At 36.7% G+C, this 19761-nt stretch overlaps 3 protein-coding genes across 4 annotated transcripts; 2 read left to right on the top strand and 1 right to left on the bottom strand.

Moving 5' to 3' along the window:
* Positions 1-6720: 6720 nt before the first annotated feature.
* Positions 6721-8437, top strand: LOC121811059 (40S ribosomal protein S15a). Its single transcript, XM_042211829.1, has 4 exons — positions 6721-6829; positions 7515-7663; positions 7747-7907; positions 8116-8437. The coding sequence occupies exons 2-4, from the start codon at positions 7531-7533 to the stop codon at positions 8212-8214; spliced, it is 393 nt and encodes a 130-aa protein (XP_042067763.1). The 5' UTR covers positions 6721-6829; positions 7515-7530; the 3' UTR covers positions 8215-8437.
* Positions 8438-9471: 1034 nt separating this feature from the next.
* On the bottom strand, positions 9472-10981 carry LOC121742553 (transcription factor MYB59-like). 2 transcript variants are annotated; one of them, XM_042135717.1, is made up of 3 exons: positions 10691-10981; positions 10426-10555; positions 9472-10210 (listed from the first exon to the last, which is right to left on the bottom strand). In XM_042135717.1, the coding sequence occupies exons 1-3, from the start codon at positions 10827-10829 to the stop codon at positions 9682-9684; spliced, it is 798 nt and encodes a 265-aa protein (XP_041991651.1). In that variant the 5' UTR covers positions 10830-10981; the 3' UTR covers positions 9472-9681. The 2 variants fall into 2 exon arrangements, with proteins under 2 accessions (XP_041991651.1, XP_041991652.1); XM_042135718.1 differs by having other exon boundaries at positions 10659-10978.
* Positions 10982-16591: 5610 nt separating this feature from the next.
* On the top strand, positions 16592-18061 carry LOC121810887 (protein SOSEKI 5-like). The gene is made up of 3 exons (XM_042211612.1): positions 16592-16981; positions 17060-17129; positions 17206-18061. Exons 1-3 carry the CDS (start codon positions 16768-16770, stop codon positions 17921-17923), a joined length of 1002 nt encoding a protein of 333 aa, XP_042067546.1. The 5' UTR covers positions 16592-16767; the 3' UTR covers positions 17924-18061.
* The last annotated feature ends 1700 nt before the right edge of the window (positions 18062-19761 follow it).

Below are 19761 nucleotides of genomic sequence, written 5' to 3'. Positions count from 1 at the left end.
CATATATTTGATGGGCTTGCGAATTTATGAAACTCAATCTTGGTTACTTCTATTTTATAGAGACAACCTTGAATGTTTTATGTTTCACTTTCGATGTGGGACAAAGTCATTCTTGGTTGCTTCTCTTTTATAGAGACAACCTTGAATGTTTTATGTTCCACTTTCGATGTGGGACAAAGTCATTCTTGGTTGTTTCTCTTTTATAGAGACAACCTTGAATGTTTTATGTTTCACTTTCGATGTGGGATAAAATCATTCTTGGTTGTTTTTCTTTTATAGAGACATCCTTGAATGTTTTATGTTTCACTTTCGATGTGAGACAAAATCATTCTTGGTTGTTTCTCTTTTATAGAGACATCCGAGAATGATTTTGTCCCACATCGAAAGTGAAACATAAAACATTCAAGGATGTCCATATAAAATTGTATTTTAAATTATGTCATTTTTTTAAAGATTTTAATTATGTTTTTTTTAAATTGTAAGTTGTATTTTTATTTTATGCTGTAATGTTATTTTAATTTTAATGAAGTGTGTTTGAATTGATTGAATTGGGTTGGGAAAAAAAATAAAAAATGAAATTGAATGAATAGTAATTAAGGGACGGTTAAGGAACGGAGCGTTGCAGGTTCGGTCCCTTAGTTAAGGGATGGAGGAATAAAGTACAATGGGGCCCTCAAATAGTGGTCAAATAGTAGTTAAGGGACGATTTAAGGGACGGTATAGAGACAGCGCAGTGGATGGCCTAAGTGAGTTTTGATAAATTGATATGGTTTATAAGCATAGCCCGATTTAAATCGACTTTAACTGTTTTTTAAAAAATTATATTATCCCATATTTCACTTGATTCAAATCGAGTATGAGCAAGCTCCTACTTAAAATTAAGAGTTAGCATGTAGCTAGTTGCAAAACTATTAATTCATATCCCATAAATACGCCATAGTCATAAAATGGATCCAATCAACAATTTGTTTCACTTTTTTAATGTTCAGACACTGTTTCTTTGGGTACTATACTGAACAAGACTAAAACTTGTGTGCGTGCTATGATTATTTATAGTGCTTATTATATTAAATATTTGTGAATATTGTAAACAATTGAGGAACGATTTGAGTAGCAAGAACAATCGGTTGAAGATTGGAATGAAATTGTAAAGGAAATTTTATTCACTGGAATGAGAAAAACGAGAGCGAGAAGATGAGCTACAGTATGTAAAACTAACTACTGAAAAAAGCTATTTAACAGAAACTAAAACTAACGGCTAGTTTCAATCCTACGGCTAGGATTAAAACTTGACTAGCAAACAGATCTAACGGCTGCCGGAAACGAGTTGTCATAACAGCCGAGCTGCCGAGCTGCCGAGCTTGACGAGCTTGACGAGCTTGCCGATCTTGACGAGCTTGCCGAACTTGCCGAGCTTGACGAGCTTGCCGAACTTGCCGAGCTTGGCGAGCTTGCCGAACTTGCCGAGCTTGGCGAGCTTGCCGAACTTGGTGCTTGAGCCATCACAATCTACCAACAAACTCCACCTTGATTGCTCAATCACCAACCAAACTCTTCCTTTCCAGTCCCACTAGTTTCAAACATAGCAGAAACTTTTCCTTAGGCAATGGTTTAGTTAACATGTCTGCCGGGTTCTCTGAAGTATGAACTTTGAAGACTTTCACATTGCCTCTTTCAATCTCCTCCCTGATGAAGTGATACCGCACATCAATGTGCTTTGATCTCTCGTGATAAGCTTGATGCTTGGCCAGAAATAGGGCACTATTATTGTCACAGCCAACTGCTATCGCCCCTTGCTCAATCCCAAGATCAGACAACATTCCTTTCAACCAGAAACTCTCTTTGATTGCAGCAGCAAGTGAGATAAATTCTGCTTCCGTTGTGGAAAGTGCCACCACACTTTGGAGACTTGATTTCCAGCTAATAGCAGACCCAAACATTGTGAATATGTATGCCGACTGAGACTTCCTGTTGTCTAAGTTACCAGCAAAGTCCGAGTCACAATATCCCACAATAGCATCAGCTCCACCGCCATCATTCACTCCATATAGAATGCCTACATCCCCAGCACCCCTTAGATACCTCATCAACCATTTGAGAGCAATCCAATGTTCTCTTCCATGATTTGCCATAAACCGGCTGACAACACTTGTGGCTTGTGCTATATCTGCTCTGGTGCTGATCATAGCATACATAATGCTCCCTACTATATTAGCATAGGGTATCTTCATCATTTCTCTGGACTCAGCCTCACTGTTGGGCCTCTGATCAGCCTTGAGCTTGAAGTGCATTGCTAGTGGAGTAGCCACTGCCTTCATATTCTCCACCTTGAACCTCTTCAGCAACTTTGATATATAATCAGATTGTGTGAGCCATAATTGTCTTTTAGCTCTATCTCTGATAATGTTCATGCCTAAGATTCTCCTTGCTGGCCCGAGGTCTTTCATTTCAAACGCAGCATTGAGTTCATCCTTCACTTCTTGCACTGCCTTCCTGCTAGCTCCAGCAACAAGCATGTCATCTACATAAAGTAGAAGATATGTAGGATGTATGCCCCTTTTTCTGACATATACACAGGAGTCATAACTTGATCTCTGAAAACCAATCTTGATCATATAATCATCAAAAGTCTTATTCCACTGTCTACTAGCCTGCTTCAAACCATATATACTTCTTTTCAGCAAGCATACTTTATTTTCATTCCCTGGTTTGATGAAGCCCTCAGGCTGGGCCATGTAGATTGTTTCCTCTAGTCCTCCATGTAAGAAGGCTGTTTTCACATCAAGCTGCTCCAATTCCAGATCCAACTTAGCAACCAAAGCCAGCAACATTCGAATGGAAGAATGCTTTACAACCGGTGAGAAGACCTCATTGAAATCAACTCCATGCTCTTGAGTGAATCCTCTAGCCACTAACCGGGCTTTAAATCTGATCTGATCACCCTCAGCACCTTCCAGCTTCTTTTTGAATATCCATTTACAGCTGATAACCTTCCTTCCATCAGGTTTCTCAACCAATATCCAAGTGCCATTTTTCAGTAGAGAATCAATTTCATCCACCATTGCTTTCATCCACTTTTCCCATTCTTTGCTCTCCATTGCTTCCTTATATGAGGATGGCTCTATATACTCAACATCTTCAGCCACACATAATGCATAAAATAGCATCTCAGAATCATCAAATCTTGATGGCAGCTTGATCTTTCTTCTGACTCGATCCCTAGCCAGCTGGTAGTTTTCCAGATTATCTTGAGGCTGTGTTTGTGTCTCATTCTGGGCACTCTGAGGCTCAGTGACTTCTTCACTCTCCCCACGTTTCTCATGCCTCCCATACTCCACCTCAAAGTCAGCTTTTTCAACAGAATCAGTCACAGAATCAGGCTTCTCAACTATCACTTTGTTCTTATCCAGAAAAGGCATTTCAGTTTCAGAGAATACAACATCTCTACTAATCACAATCTTGTGATTCCCTGGCTCTACACACCACAAACGATATCCCTTCACCCCAGGTTGATATCCCAACATCACACACCTAATAGCCCGAGCATCCAACTTCCCTTGTTTGAGATGAGCATATGCCTTGCAGCCAAACACTCTCAATGTGGTGTAATCTCCATGGCTGCCATACCATCTAAAATCAGGTGTGTCTCCCTCTATACTTGATGAGGGACATTTGTTGATAAGTTTCACAGCCGTGGATGCAGCCTCAGCCCAAAACTTCTTCTCAAATCCAAATGAGAGGAGCATACACCTCACCCTCTCTAATATGGTTCTATTTGCCCTTTCTGCTATGCCATTCTGCTGAGGATTCAGAGGTACAGTCCGGTGCCTTTTAATTCCCCTCTCCTTACAAAAGTTATCAAACTCTTTGGAGAGATACTCCAAGCCGTTATCAGTCCTCAAACATTTAAGAACCACTGACTTCTCCTTCTCCACTTCCAGGCACCATTGCTTGAACTTACTAAAAGCCTCTGATTTCTCTCTCAAAATGTATATCCACATTTTTCTAGAGTAGTCATCTATGATACTCATATAATACTTCCCTCCACCTACTGACACCACAGATGCAGGACCCCACAAGTCACTATGGGCATAATCAAGAGTGGATGTGGAAGTGTGCTTGCCTTTGGGATAGGGCTGTTTCTTGGACTTACCCAAAATGCATTCCTCACATGGAGTAGTGTCCATCTGCCCAGAACTTTGTATAATCCCCTTCTTGGCCAGCTCCTTAATGCTTCCCTCAGCTGCATGAGCAAGCCGCATATGCCAGATTTTGAAGTCATCAGCCTTCACAATATTTGCCTGTGCAGTAGGGATCTCAACACTAGCCAGTAGATAGTACAAGCTTCCCCTCCTTTCAGCTTCCATCACCACTCTTTGATCCTTGGAAACTGTCATTTTTCCCCCAGTAGAGCAGAATGTATATCCCTTGCGTTCAAGAAGCCCAAGTGAAATGAGATTCCTCTTGATATCAGGTATATATCTCACTTCACTTATAATCTTCACAGATCCATCTTGCATTCTCAGCCTGATCTTGCCTATACCTTGGATGGTACAAACTTGGTTGTTGCCCAATATAACCGATCCAGTCATCTCTTGGATCTCCTCAAACCAGCCAAGATTCGGACTCATATGCAGACTACACCCCGAGTCCATGATCCAAGATCCTCCCAGACCACCCTCCATCACATTCAGAATTTCTGGCACATCAGTTTCCTCAACACAGTCAGTGGATGGAACACGGTTTCCACCACCATTTGCTTGCCTTCTTTTCCATGCGAAGCAATCCTTTTTGAGGTGACCCGGCTTCTTGCACCAATGACATGAGCGGGTTTCCTTTTGATTATTTGATGGAGTTTTCTGATTTTCTTGGCTCGGCTTCTGAAACCTCTTGACTCCCTTGAACTTCTTGACATTTAGGCTCTCAGCCATAGCCTCTGGATTCTTAGAGCCTGACTTCTGAATTTCTTTTGCTCTTATGGCCGACTGAACTTCAACAAGGGTGATAGTACCCTCTCGGCCATACAATATGGCATCTCGTAGCTGATCAAATGACTTCGGCAGAGCATTCAAAAGTAATATTGCCTTATCTTCATCCCCTATCGAGGCGTCGATATTTTCAAGATCATCGACCGCCTTATTGAAGTCTTCAAGTTGCTCCAATATCCCTTTATCATCCAAGAATCGATAGGAGTATAACCGCTGCTTCATGAGCAGCCTATTGGCCAAGGACTTAGCCATGTACAAGTCTTCGAGCTTCGCGATTATTCCGGCTGCAGTCTTTTCTTTTGCAACCTCTCGAAGAACTTTATCCCCGAGGCATAGCACAATTGCACTATGAGCTTTCGCCTCGATCTCAGCTCGTTTAAGGATCTCCTTTTCGTCAAGATCCATCTTCTCCCCTTTCTCCGACTTGTCCTCCTTTCCGCCCGCCTCCAACGCCGAAGCAAGGCCTTGATGAATCAGCATAGCCCGCATTTTCATCCGCCATAAGCCGAAATCATTCCTACCCGTGAATTTCTCGGCCTCAAACCTAGAAGCCATAACACCCTCCAATCTCACCACCGAAAGAACAAATCAGAAATCAATCGCGCCTCCCGATTCCCACAGACGGCGCCAATTTGTAAACAATTGAGGAACGATTTGAGTAGCAAGAACAATCGGTTGAAGATTGGAATGAAATTGTAAAGGAAATTTTATTCACTGGAATGAGAAAAACGAGAGCGAGAAGATGAGCTACAGTATGTAAAACTAACTACTGAAAAAAGCTATTTAACAGAAACTAAAACTAACGGCTAGTTTCAATCCTACGGCTAGGATTAAAACTTGACTAACAAACAGATCTAACGGCTGCCGGAAACGAGTTGTCATAACAGCCGAGCTGCCGAGCTGCCGAGCTTGACGAGCTTGACGAGCTTGCCGATCTTGACGAGCTTGCCGAACTTGCCGAGCTTGACGAGCTTGCCGAACTTGCCGAGCTTGGCGAGCTTGCCGAACTTGCCGAGCTTGGCGAGCTTGCCGAACTTGGTGCTTGAGCCATCACAATCTACCAACAAATATGCTCCTCCGTTTCTATAAAAATATGTGTATTTTTCATTTTCATTCATCCCATAAAAGTGTGAGCATTTCCATTTATAGAAAGTTGTCCTCAACTCATCACACATATATAACAATTTATTTACAACTTATATCATTATGATATATCATTACAACTCATTAAATCTTAATAATAATGTGAGTCTCACTCTCCATTAACACTATTTTAATTATTTTTTTTTCATTCTATCTCTTACTTTAACAATTTGTATTAATTTCTGTGTCATTTCAAATGTATATAATTTTATATGGTGGAAGGAGTATATTTATTTACTTGGTCACATTTTGATTCTGTTGATTTATATTGAATTGGTTCAGGTGTGTGACTTGGCTACGACGATATTTTTTGTACTTATATACAAACTACAAGGTCATAAACGTACATACAGAGCTTATTTTTAATTTTATTATACTATTACGTATCCTTTAAAAAAAATGCAATATTTTAACCAAATATTTCTCGATGAATGTCGATTTTCTTGAATATAGGGAGTACTTACATTTTAATTATCGGCAAATAAATTTGAATAAGTAATAATTAATTATATTCAGCCCAATGTAAAGTTTTATGGGCCCCGAATAATGTGGCAAGCCGCATATCATTATAAGCCCATCTATTGAATAAGCAGAGTACATAAATCTCCAAACCCTAATCTTTACACTCCTCTGCTGAACCGAATCCCTAGCTCTAACGGCAGCAGCTTCGACGGCGTAGGAATTCGTCATATTTTCAGGTAAATCGGATGATTTTTTGTTTCGTATACATCGTTGTTATATGAATTGCCTACATGTTTCCTTTTCTGGTATCTATTCATCGAGTTTTTCCATGCCGATTTGCAGTCATTTACGGATCTTATACTTCCGTTTTATGATTATGTGTGTATGTGAAAGCGTGATCTAAATTTAGAAAGACTCTGCTGAATTCTTTTTAAATACTCCTAGACGTTGAAACAGTTCAGATCAAGGATTAATGGGCGATGTAGTCTGTGTTTTATTTAAATTTTACTTTAATGTATTAGGTTGGTAGTGTCCTTCAGTGGCGATGTAGTATAAAGCCTACTAAATGCCGAAATTTTATGGTTGGATGATTTGTAATGTTATTCGAGTCTAGGTTATGCAGCACGACAACTTGTCGCCGTTTGCCACTTGATTTCAGATAATGTGATTTTTTTGTATGTATTGTTTCCATTAATTTGTTGATTATTTTATAATATTTGTGAGATGCTATTGACGCAAGTTTTTGGATAGTTTTGGTTGGTATTTCTATTCGTGGCTGCTATTTCCTTAATTTAAATTGCTGTATTTGTTTGATTGTATTGATAAGTAGACGTTATTGAATTTCTTTTCACATATATGTTTATGTTTGAAACCAAAGGAATGTTGTTTTTCATTATCTGATGGCTATTCGTTTATATTCAGATTGCACTAGAACAAGATGGTGAGAGTAAGTGTGCTTAATGATGCTCTGAAAAGCATGTACAATGCTGAAAAGAGAGGAAAGCGCCAGGTCATGATCAGGCCTTCGTCGAAAGTTATTATTAAGTTTCTTATTGTCATGCAAAAACATGGTATGCCCCTTTGGCTCTTCTTATGCACTAGGTTCTTTTGTTTTGTGCAAACAAAAATTCAATTTTTTAACTTGGTGTAACAGGATATATCGGAGAGTTTGAGTATGTTGATGACCACAGATCTGGAAAGATTGTGGTTGAACTGAACGGTAGGTTGAACAAATGTGGTGTTATCAGCCCCCGCTTTGATGTCGGTGTCAAGGAAATTGAGCCCTGGACTGCGAGGCTGCTCCCATCAAGACAGGTACAATTTGGAACTGCAACATTGTTCATGAGTAATTAAACATGGCTGACTGAAATGTCCAAGTTAGAGGGTTCTTCTTAGTCATCTCTTTACCTGGTGAATACTAGTAATAAATATACCGCAAATCGGCGCAGGAGTAACTTTCTTGGTTTTAATTTGGGACTTTGAATAGGAAAATAGCTAACATCATTTCCCATTCTGACTGCAGTTCGGCTACATTGTGCTGACAACATCTGCTGGAATCATGGATCATGAAGAAGCTCGTAGAAAGAACGTTGGAGGCAAAGTTCTCGGTTTCTTTTACTGAACATGATTTTGGATATGAGTACTGAGTGTACTGCTTTTATATCTCAATTAGAGTCTGAATGATCAAGTTGCATCATGGGGTTTCTCATGTAGCAGTGTTTTTGTTAATTTTAATTTTGATTATTACTATCTGATGTTATGGGATTGTTCTTTTTTGAAATTACAGTTAATCTTTGATTTTTGTTGAAAACTATATGAAATACGTTTTGAACACTGTTGTTTAAGTCGTTAGTTCACTTTATTTTTTAGGCAGTGTGTTTTCGTTTATTGTGAATTCTTGTTATTGTCCGTTTCAAATGAGAATTGTGGTCTATTGTTAAATCACATAATCTATATTTGATGTCTTACATAATCTTGCATGCTTTTGAATTAAATAGTTATCTATAGAGGTATGTATATCTCTTCATTACATACTTTTGAATATGTAGTTATCAATTGATGCAAGTATATCTCTTCAAATATTTTGGAAGCTCATCTTTCCACATTGGAAGCTCTATCAACTCATATTATTCTAATATATCTAAACGATAATTGTTGGAGCGACGTGGATCATCATTATATAAAGCGAAGAAAATTAAAAATAAGCACTACTTTGGCGTTTAGTAAATGGTCCCGTATAATATCTTTATTATAAAACGAAAAGGCTATGGTGAATACCACCCACTCCCCCAAAGTAACCACGAAGCACTTCAAATTATAATAAAAGTATTCCCATTAATCCATTTATTACGGATTTTAATGGTATTGTGTAGATATACTCCTTCCGTCTCACAATAAGAGTCACATTTTTGCCATTTCGGTTCGTCCCAGAATAAAAGTCGCATTTCGCTTTTTACCATAAATGGTAAATAAGTCACACGTTCCACTAACTCACTTCACTCATATTCTACTATAAAATCAATATAAAAAATGGATCTCATATTCCATCCAATCCACTATTCTTTACATTAAAACTCATGTCCACACCAAATGTGACTCATATTATAGGATTGATGTAGTAATTTAATTCATGAATGCTGTTTTTATTTATACTATGTATTTTACATTATTAAACAAAAACATGATCACCTCAACCTAGCAAGATTAGAATTTCTATACAAAAACTAGCAAATGTATCATCATATCATCGGTAATTATATCTAATTACAACTGTTTTCGTTTATTCTCAAATTTTTTTAACAAAAAAAAAACTCAATGTAGATATGCTGTGTTCCAAAAAAATAAAATGGAATCATACAAAGGCCAAAAACCACCAATATTGAGCATGAAACAAACTTGTTCATAGCAGTCACACACTAGATGCCTGATTTGATTACATTGACTTGAAACAGAAATGCGGAGTAAAGACATCAGAAAAGAAGCCTAAAACCAAAATAAACAACCCCCATTCCCTTATGACATCTAGTTACTTGTATCAACAAATTCTCCTCTCTTCCTTTTGCAAGCCTAATTGAAACTTGTTTTCTAGTTAGCCAATCATATAATTGTAAAAAGGGAAAGACTGAAAGTGATGATCCCCCACAGGCTGATGTTGCCTCTCTTCTTCACTCATACTCCACAAAGAGTCAGTTGGGCAGTAATCCCATATGGGCGAGGCCACTGCTTGAGCGGTGAGCCCGCAGTTCTCCTCCGGAAACTCGAATTCCTTCCATAGATCATCCATGGAGTATACCTTGTTCTCTTCTTCCACCTCCAAAACACCAGTTCCTGGTAGTTTCACCCCACCGGTGTCGTAGAAACTCCGCTCCCCCTCTGCCCCCGCACCCTTCCCCTTGGCCAGGGTAGACTCCCCCGGCCCAGGGCTGGTGGGGGCGGACGAGGAGGAGGAGGAGTTGGAAGATGAAGATGAAGATGAAGAAGAAGTCGAAGACGAGGAAGAAGAAGAACCTTTCTTGTTCTTCTTCCTCTCTTGAGCCTTCTTCCTCATGTGGGTCCTCCAGTAGTTCTTGATCTCGTTGTCCGTGCGCCCAGGCAGTTTTCGGGCGATTCTCGACCATCTACATTTGATAAAATCGAAGTGTAAGAATCAAGTAACATCAAACACATATTCGATTGCAAACTCATCCCAAATCGAAGAACGAGGGAAGTAATATATGTAAGTAAGTAGTTTGGGGCCTTTTGCCAACTACCAGAAAATATCAAATTATTGTGCAGTCAACAGTCCTAACAACACATTAAAGTAAAAGAAAAGAAGAAGGAAAGAAGTATGAACCTATTTCCCCATTTGGACTGAAGCTCAACGACGAGACGCTCTTCGTTGGGAGTCATCTTGCCTCGTTTGAGGCCGGGGTGGAGGTAGTTAACCCACCGCAGCCGGCAGCTCTTGCCGGTTCGTTTCAAACCTATAACAACAACAACAACAAATTTCGAAACTCTTTCGTTATTTTTTTTTTATGGTTTCATTCTTTGGGAGAGACGATGGCCGTTTGTCCTAAACAGGCCTACCTATATATTGTGTCTCCCGCCAACCTTCAAACCTGAAACTTTCGCAACGAAATCCCATCTCCGATCACCAAACAAGTTCACGTAGAATACAAGCTGGACATCCTCTTCTTCTGTCCATGGCCCTTTTCTTACTTCTTCTTTCTCCATTTTCATTTTCATTTTCATTTTCATTTTTATTATGGGTTGGGATGCTGTGAAGGGTGAGTGGGGAAGTGTATATATACTGGGAATTTTAGGTGGTAAAAAAGGAATAGTGTATATATTATTTGGTAGTGGGTTTGAACTTTGAATTGAGTGAATTAATGAGAGATTTGAGTGTGGTGGAAGAATGGATTAGCACCATATATACACGTGGTTTTCAATTAAATTTTGTGATTGATAGGAGAATGTGGCTATATGATGCAAGCCCATTATTAAAGTGCGTTTTCTTTTCTACTCCCTCCGTCCCGTGCTACTCGCACGTTTACTTTTCGGCACGGAGATTAAGGAATGAGTGATGAGCAAAGTCAACAATTGCAGTTGTAGGTGATAATTTTTACTAAAAATGGAAAGAGTGCAAATAACTTGGGACGCCCAGAAAGGAAATAAGTGCAAGTAACACGGGACGGAGGGAGTATTATTTTTACTATTTTGGATTTTTGTAAGTGGTTGTTATATTCATGGCCAGTGGCCGTTCAATTTTTTCACAATTACATTGTAATTTTTGAAAAAAAAGTTTAATTTTTGAAAAAAAAAGGTAAGCATAGGTCAGTGGTCAAGATTATGTTATTACTATGAGACTATTTAAAAAAAATTAATATTGTATATTATTGTGTTCAATTTTACATCAGTTATGCATATAGAGTGTCGTGATGGTGGAATCGAAAAAAATTATTGGTTAAATAGCTAAGAAGAATCCTAGAAACGCCAAGCTTTCATTTCCTTAGAGATGAAGCTGAATATTCTGGAAAAATAATATAAAAGGAATTATTTACAACTTTCGGAAATAAAACAATAAAACATTAATATTATTCTTTTATTGTGTATATATATGTGATTGATAAATCACAAAAGATAGTTGCAACAATTTTATCTCTTTTGTCAATGTCAATTTATATGGGAATTGGGAATTTTATGGCTTTTGTTTGTTGGGATCAAAGTGTGAGGAGTTTATTAGGTATGGTTGTTTGATACAATTGCATTAAAGTATAATCATATCTCCAAATTCAACTTGGATTTTTTAGTCCTAATATTTTCCACATTAGGTTAATGCTTGGTGGAATGTTGTCAATTTTCCCTTTTTCATGTATTACTAGTATTTTTTAAAGATAGACACTTCCTGGAATTTTCCTTTATTGTGAAAAAAGAATTCGTCTTGGTAGCCTGGTTGGTTTGTCAACCAATGACATACTTCATTTTATGAAATGATTTTATAATTTCTTTTTTACTTAATACTCTAGCCAAATGGATTGATTTGTCAAACTAAAATCTAAATCATTTTTTAGATGGAAGTGTGATAAATTTTGTAAAAGTAATTAGTGCAGGTGTTCTTTGTCATGGATTGCGAATTCATCCTCAAAGACAAATGTATTATTGTATATGTATACATGAGATAAATATATATATAAAAAAAAAAAGAATCGCAACCCCAAAAAAGGACATAAATAATTCACCTCTACCCATGGAAGATAATATGACAAAACAAAAAAATAAAAGTTATTTTGTAGGGAATATTCTTGTTTGTTATATCATTTTGCAATTATTAGCTTGTAGAATATTCTTTAAATATATTAAATATGGCTTTCACCCAGCCATCAAATGAGACATTGAAACCAAATGATATAAAGTTGTGTTATCTTCACCGTTGATATGGGGTGCCACCAATTTAATTTCAGCCTCTGAAATGTAATTATATATTATTATTGTTTGAAAATGATACCACTATCAATCTAATAAAATTGGTGGGCTATTGCATCATCTTGTTAGTTTTCCTTCTATACGACTTGACAACATTAGGATAAAAAAAACTATATAAACTCATTTGCATTAAGAAAAATTAAATAATCACAATTGATTATATAATAGTATTAATAGTATATAAAAGCTTGCCACTAATGTAAGAATACTCGAACACGTCTTGTAATCCTAGTGACAACAATAACATTTGCGAGTTTTTATTCCCCTTTTAAATTAAAGAAGAAAAATTGTATATTTACACAAAAATAATACTACTAATAGTTTAATATGTTCAGAATTTTATGTTTACAATTGCATCGACTACATTTCAAGCGAACTAAGTGGAGTAGTACTACTTATCACAATTTGTCATAATCAATGATATTTAGGCACTTAGCACATCCTAATTGAGAAGATAAAACTAATTAAGGTGGCTCCTTGCTTTAGGGGTTGTGGTTGTGATGAAAGTGGAATTTAAAGGGTCACCAAAAAGATGGACAAAAATGAGGTGGATGCCACCATTTCATCTCCACTCCCACTTGAAATAGTAATATTTTTTATTCTAACATTAACTTGATTAAAATAATGCCAAGATGAGACATATGTGGGTCATATATATGTGTTTATCTTTGTTTGTGTGTGATGGTTTTGTTTTGAATGCTTTGTGGACAAAAATATAATGCTAAGGTAGCGCTAACAAATACTAAGTATTAGCAAGAAAAAGAGAAGACACTATTGATAATTTCTAATTTGAATATATAGCGTTTTGTCACTTGTTGACATTAATTAATTTTGTCACTAAAATACTCCTACCAATAATGCTGTCAATTTTGGGACATGGACACACTCTGCATTCGGATTGCATTCATGGGGACATTCACAATAAACCATAGTACTTGAAGATTGATCAGATTCTAACTAAAATTCATAAACTCTAATTAACATAAAGTTCTGAAACTATGGATTTTGAATAATTCAGTTAAGTTCGATTTTATTATTCTTCAAATTTGATATTTCCTATCCCATGTTACTCGAGTCACTTCTTTTAGAACTCGTTTTGATAATAATGATAATACTAATAAATAGTAATGTAGAGAAAAGTCTTTTCGTATGCATTGTCTCTCTTATTTTACATCACCACTTTCGCTATTTATACAGTACCATTTTTTAAAAACGAATACAAAATACAAGCGACTCAAGTAACATGGGACATATGACATATTTTTTTTTGTTCATTTGGCACAAAGAAATCCAAATAGAACCCCAACTATTGATATGTTACCGTTATTACAAAGAGTAAGCATTATTAAACTGAATATAATCTAGTAACTTTCGCAACAAAATTTGGGTTGTGATTTTTCTTCATGTCTTTTTTAAATTGTTATGCTTGGACATTGCATTCTTTATTATCTTATTCAATTAATAAGGTATAATGATTTTCATATCACCACTTATTAGTTAAAAAAAGCCTCGTAATAATCTTTCATGCGGTAACAAGAGTATATAAAATTTCAAAAGAATTGCATATTACGGGCCTACAAACGAGTGAGCCCATTTTGCAAAAAATAAAATAACAAGATTTGCAGTTTATATCTATAAAAGCTGACTAAAAAATATGGGCTACAAAAATTTGAAACAAATATTTTTCCACAGAATCCAATACCCATTGGGCCTACTATCCAGGCCTTATAATAAATTTTCATTTTCCTTTGTTATTGATAGTGTGGAAACATGTTATTCCATTATTTAATTGATTCCCATGTAAGTGTAATCATTTCTTTATATTCATGCAAGAATTTAACGAGTCGATTAAGTTTTTAGGTGTCGAATTCCTGATCGAGTGCCTAGATAGTTGAGTCATATCAGCAACTTTTTTGGTAAATAAGGAGATATGTTTTGGATAAATTATAAGAAGAGGGTCGTAATATGTTTGTAAAAATGAAAACACTCAAATTTGATGAACACATTTTATAGTAATTGTCACATTTTTATGAACGAGGGAATAAATTTTTTTAAGTTTGATATTTTAACTAACTAAGGATTATTTGTTATTAAACAAACAATCATTATTTGGCGAAAACAATAAAAAAGACATATATACGAGCATAGCTGACTGACGAGATCATTTTCGAGAACGGAATTTATATAAAACGTAAATAACTGATGAATAAGACTATACGAGGAGAGGAAGTATAAGCTAAACCAATTACAAGGAGAAACAACCATTTCATACCGCTATTTTTAACATTTATTTAATATGATATAGTAATTATTTATCATGATTGATGAATATACAGTTGAGTATTTTCATTTTATTATTACGATTTTTTCTATTATACTACTCCCTTTTTATGAGATTAATCAAGAAAATTAAACATGATAGAAATGATCAAATGCATTGCTATATCTCCAAGACTCCAAGTTCAAATATTTATTCTTTAACTTCCGTACCCAAACACATATTGTAATGGAACGGAGTGAGTGTAATTTTTCTACTTCACCTTATAGGATTAACTGGTAATACAAAACTATGTTTAATCCTGTCTGAGAACGTCATTAGTAGTACACAATAATTTGACACCAATCGGTTTATGTCTAATAAAAGAGATACAACGGGCCGGGCCGGGTCCATAGTAGCCCGGTCAAATACGGGATTTGTGATGGGTACTTGCCCTGGACCTAGCTTTAATTTTTTTTTCCCATTTGTTTATTTATACACACACAAAAAAACTATAGCCGTAATTATTGGGCTGGCTTCCAAATGTCAATGTTAGGTGAGACTACTAGCACGTAGGAGTCAACTCATTGACTAATTCGGAAATTTATGCCGAAACCAAATGCTTCTTTAATTTGAATATTTTTGAAAGTTTAATTTAATAGACATAATTAATAATAATAATAATAATAATAATAATAATAATAATAATAATATGGACAGCTGTAGTCTGTATCAATTACTCCCTCCGTCCTTAGGAGTCCCGATTTGCCATTTTTGGGTGTCCCACTTTAGGAGTCCCAGTTGGAATATTCCATAAATGGTATTAAGCCTCACATTCCACTAACTTTTTTCCACTCACATTTTACTATAAAAATAATACTTATAAAAAAGTACGACTCACTTTCCACTATCTTTTTCCACCAACTTTACATTACATTTCTTAAAACTCATGCCGAACTTAACTGGGACTCCTAAAGTTGGATGGGGGAATAGTACTTATTATAATTACACCATAGGTCCATACGGTATTACTATTACACTTACATTAGCTTATTTAATGCGATGGTAAAATTTCTACTAGTACTATAATGATGGGTTAAAAAGTTTTTCAATGAATCGATACAACAATTTAGAGCGAATCACAATGATACTCAAATTAATTAATAAGGTTCACTTTTCTTTTATTTCTTTTTCAGGAAACGAAATTCACATATCTCTAACTTATTATTGACACAAGACGCTATCTAGAAGCATTATTAGTAGGATTTGTTTATCCACTATAATTTCCCAAATCTATGTAAGCATTACTAATTGCACGGGTTTGAGTTTTGATGTTATATTAGAATTGTTGCTATTACTATTATTTAGTTGTGTTTGAAAAATATTGCTTCAGATGTAATAGTCCGCGGGGAGTATCATTGTATTCTCACATATAAAATGAATCTTCTCTACCTAATCACTTTTTCACGTAATATTATAAAATCATATCTGCACCTCTATTGTTCTTAATAATATGTAGTAGTATACTTGAGATATTTATGTTACTTAGATATTTTATACGCAATTTGACTCAATACATGTTTTTGAAAGGACGTGACTTTCCCACATGAAAACGTTACTATACCAAATAAGTTGTGACACGTATTATTAAGCCTATAGATTTTACCATGTCACATGAAAATAGAAATTGAAGCATTAAAAGATTAAGATTGTAGAACAAGTGTAGTGAAATCCAAAACTGAAAGTAGTAAAGATAAATAGTAGTAATAGAGATGAGTACAAGTTTGATTAAGGTCACGCATCCGTTTTTGAATTTTCCCCTCCTCTCCACACCTTCCCTTCCCTTCTCTCTCTCTCTCTCTCCAATTGGAATACACAACATGGACTTCAATTGACTCCTTCCACTCCTCTGCGCTCTTCTATATATCCCCATCTCTCTCACACTGACCCCATAAAATGGCGGTTTCAGGTAGAATCTCAGAGCTTCACCTCACCAAATCATGGCGCCATCAAATCAGCCCCGACCGGACCAAGGTCAGGTCCGAACCCCTCAAATCCGATCGCCGATCAGTCCCCGTCGTTTATTACCTCTCCAGAAACGGCCAGCTCGAGCACCCCCATTTCATCGAGGTCCCCCTCTCCTCCTCCGCCCACGGCCTCTTTCTCCGCGGTACTGCCTTCTTCTTCTTCAATCATCTTAATTTCATCACTATTGTGGATTTGAATGAATTTCTTAATTTACATTCAGATGTGATCGGGCGATTGAATGTTCTTCGCGGGAAGGGTATGGCCGCGATGTACTCGTGGTCGTGCAAACGGTAAATTATAAATTTGTGCCCTAATTTTGGAGGCGTGTTTGAATTTGTGATTTTGATTTTGGAAATTTGATTTCAGGAGCTACAAAAACGGATTCGTGTGGCACGATTTATCGGAGAACGATTTCATCTACCCTGCTCGCGGCGAAGAATACGTCCTCAAAGGCTCCGAGCTTCTAGAAAATTCATTCCTTGAGAGTCCTCTTCCTCCGCCGCCGGAGAATCAACCGGATGCCGGAAACAGGCGGCGCCGGAACCAGTCGTGCAGCTCGATCGAGTACGAGTACAGCGTGTACAAGGCGGAGCCCTCGTTCCGGTCCGCCGCCGACGCGTCCACTCAGACAGACGACGTGCGGCGGAGGCGGCGCCGGCCTCCGCCTGAGGAGAAGAGGAAAGAGGCGCGCGACGAGATCTCGATCTCGCCGCCGGCGTCGGATTCGAGCCCCGAGACGCTGGAGACGCTGCTGAAGGCGGACGGGCGGTCGATAGTGGTGCAAGCGGAAACAACGCCGAATTCGAAAGGGCAGCAGATTCAGAGGGCGGCGACGACTAAATCGTCGGTTCTGATGCAATTGATCACCTGCGGGTCGTTGTCGTTCAAGGACTGTGGGGCCGGGCAGGTGATATCGCAGTACAGAATGAGAGTAGCGCGCGGCGGCGATGGAGGAAGGCCGAAACTGGAGGAGAAGGACTATTTTAGCGGGAGCATTGTGGAGACCAAGAAGGAGGAGGAGGAGCCGCTGCCAACTCTCAAACGGTGCAATTCGTACAATGCGGGTCGGGTCGGGGAGTGTTAGTTTTTCTACACTGGATTAGTTTTTTTTATTTTTAAAATTTTTGTTTGAACCGCAGGTTTGTGGAGTGTACTGGGATATAAATGTATGATTGGGGCATAGAAATAACAGCTGTGGTTATGCAGTTTCTGACTTGTATCACATGCTCTTTTTCTTTTTTCCATTTTTGGTTTTGATTGCATTCCCAGAAAGGAATACTACTTTTGCGAAAAGGATTCAACCATCTTTTTCCTCTAAATTGCAACTTGGAGTATTATTGGACAATGGAGTCGAAGAAGGATAACTAGAGGTAGAGTAGAGGGTGTGAATTTAATTCCCTGTTTTACTGTGTATACTTGCTTGTCAACCAAACCAACTGAAATTTCCATCATAAAACTAATTGATAATTACTCAAGTGGAGTAGTTCACTATTTAAATCATTCTTTTTAATTTCGTATTTTAGAATAATTCACTATTTAAGCTTAATTTTATCTAGGAGACCATTCATACATTTTTTGAATTAGTGCTTCGTTAAAGTGTTGTATTACTCCCTCCGTCCCACTTTAAAAGTCTCGGTTTACCATTTTTTGGTGTCCCACTTTAGGAGTTCTGTTTAGAATATTCCATAAATAGTATTAGGCCACACATTCCACTAACTTTTTTTCCACTCACATTTTATTATAAAACTAATATAAAAAAGTAGGTCTCACATTCCACAATCTTTTTTCACCAGTTTTCTTTTACATTTTTTAAAACTCGTTGCCAAACTCAACTGTGACTCCTAAAGTGGGACGGAGAGAGTAGTATAATTCTTTTTATTTATAATAGTAGACTAAACATTATTGGAGCGGTGGTTGGACTTGGAACGAAGGATTAGTCTCTTACTAAGTAGCACAGTGCAAGAAAAAAAAATGATCACATGGTAAATGCTGATGAAATGAACAAAAAAGGGAGCAAAGTCCACCGACCATACAATATAATGATATATGAAGCCAAATAGAATGGTACTATCTGTGTAGATTCAGTGTAACAGCAAAATTATGCTACAACCGATGTCCCTGCGGTGCGAATATTATTTTACTAGTCTTATAATATAAAGATAAGTATAATAATAATGCTTTTATTTAATATATATATATCGAACATGAATTATATTGACAACAAAATATAATATGTGGAAGTCATTTATATTCAGTCTCAGCCTCAGGCATTTTTATTTACATTAACTCTATCAAGTTGTAATTTATTAAAAATTTATAAGTATGAAATAAAAAGCTTCAACAAGATTTTATGCATATTTATTAGTACTAGTATAAATCATAAATCTAAAATATCTTGGTTATCATCTGAAAAGTGAACTAAATGATGATGAAGTTGGACTACGAAACATGCAAAAAATCAATAAATGAAAAATCAAATTGTGATTGGTGGTGGACGTACGTACGTATATTTAATTCTAGTAATATCTCACATTTAATTTACAAACTAATTAATAGTAATATTGAATATATTATGGATCCAACAAACTCCATAACCAACTTGCATTTTATGGGTTAGTTTTGCTCGATCAAATTTCTAAAACATGGACTTCAAAACATATAAAGTTATTTAATTCTGGTCATAAGTCGATTTTATTATGATAGCATATTACCTAACATTAATTCAAGAATTCAATATTGAAATTAATAAGAAGCCAGCAAACTCATTTTTCCAACTTAAGTTAAATATTTGCACCATTTCCACTAATCATACTTAGCCTAGTAATAGAATTGTTAATGCTTATGTGTATCTGTTGACCAAGCGGTATAAGGTTATTGCCTGAGGTCAAAAGTCTTAAGTTCGAGTTTTCCGTGATGCACAAC

The sequence above is a fragment of the Salvia splendens genome, chromosome 7, assembly GCF_004379255.2.
Source record: "Salvia splendens isolate huo1 chromosome 7, SspV2, whole genome shotgun sequence".
NCBI classification, from domain to species: Eukaryota; Viridiplantae; Streptophyta; class Magnoliopsida; order Lamiales; family Lamiaceae; genus Salvia; species Salvia splendens.
This window is presented reverse-complemented; position numbering and strand designations above follow the sequence as displayed.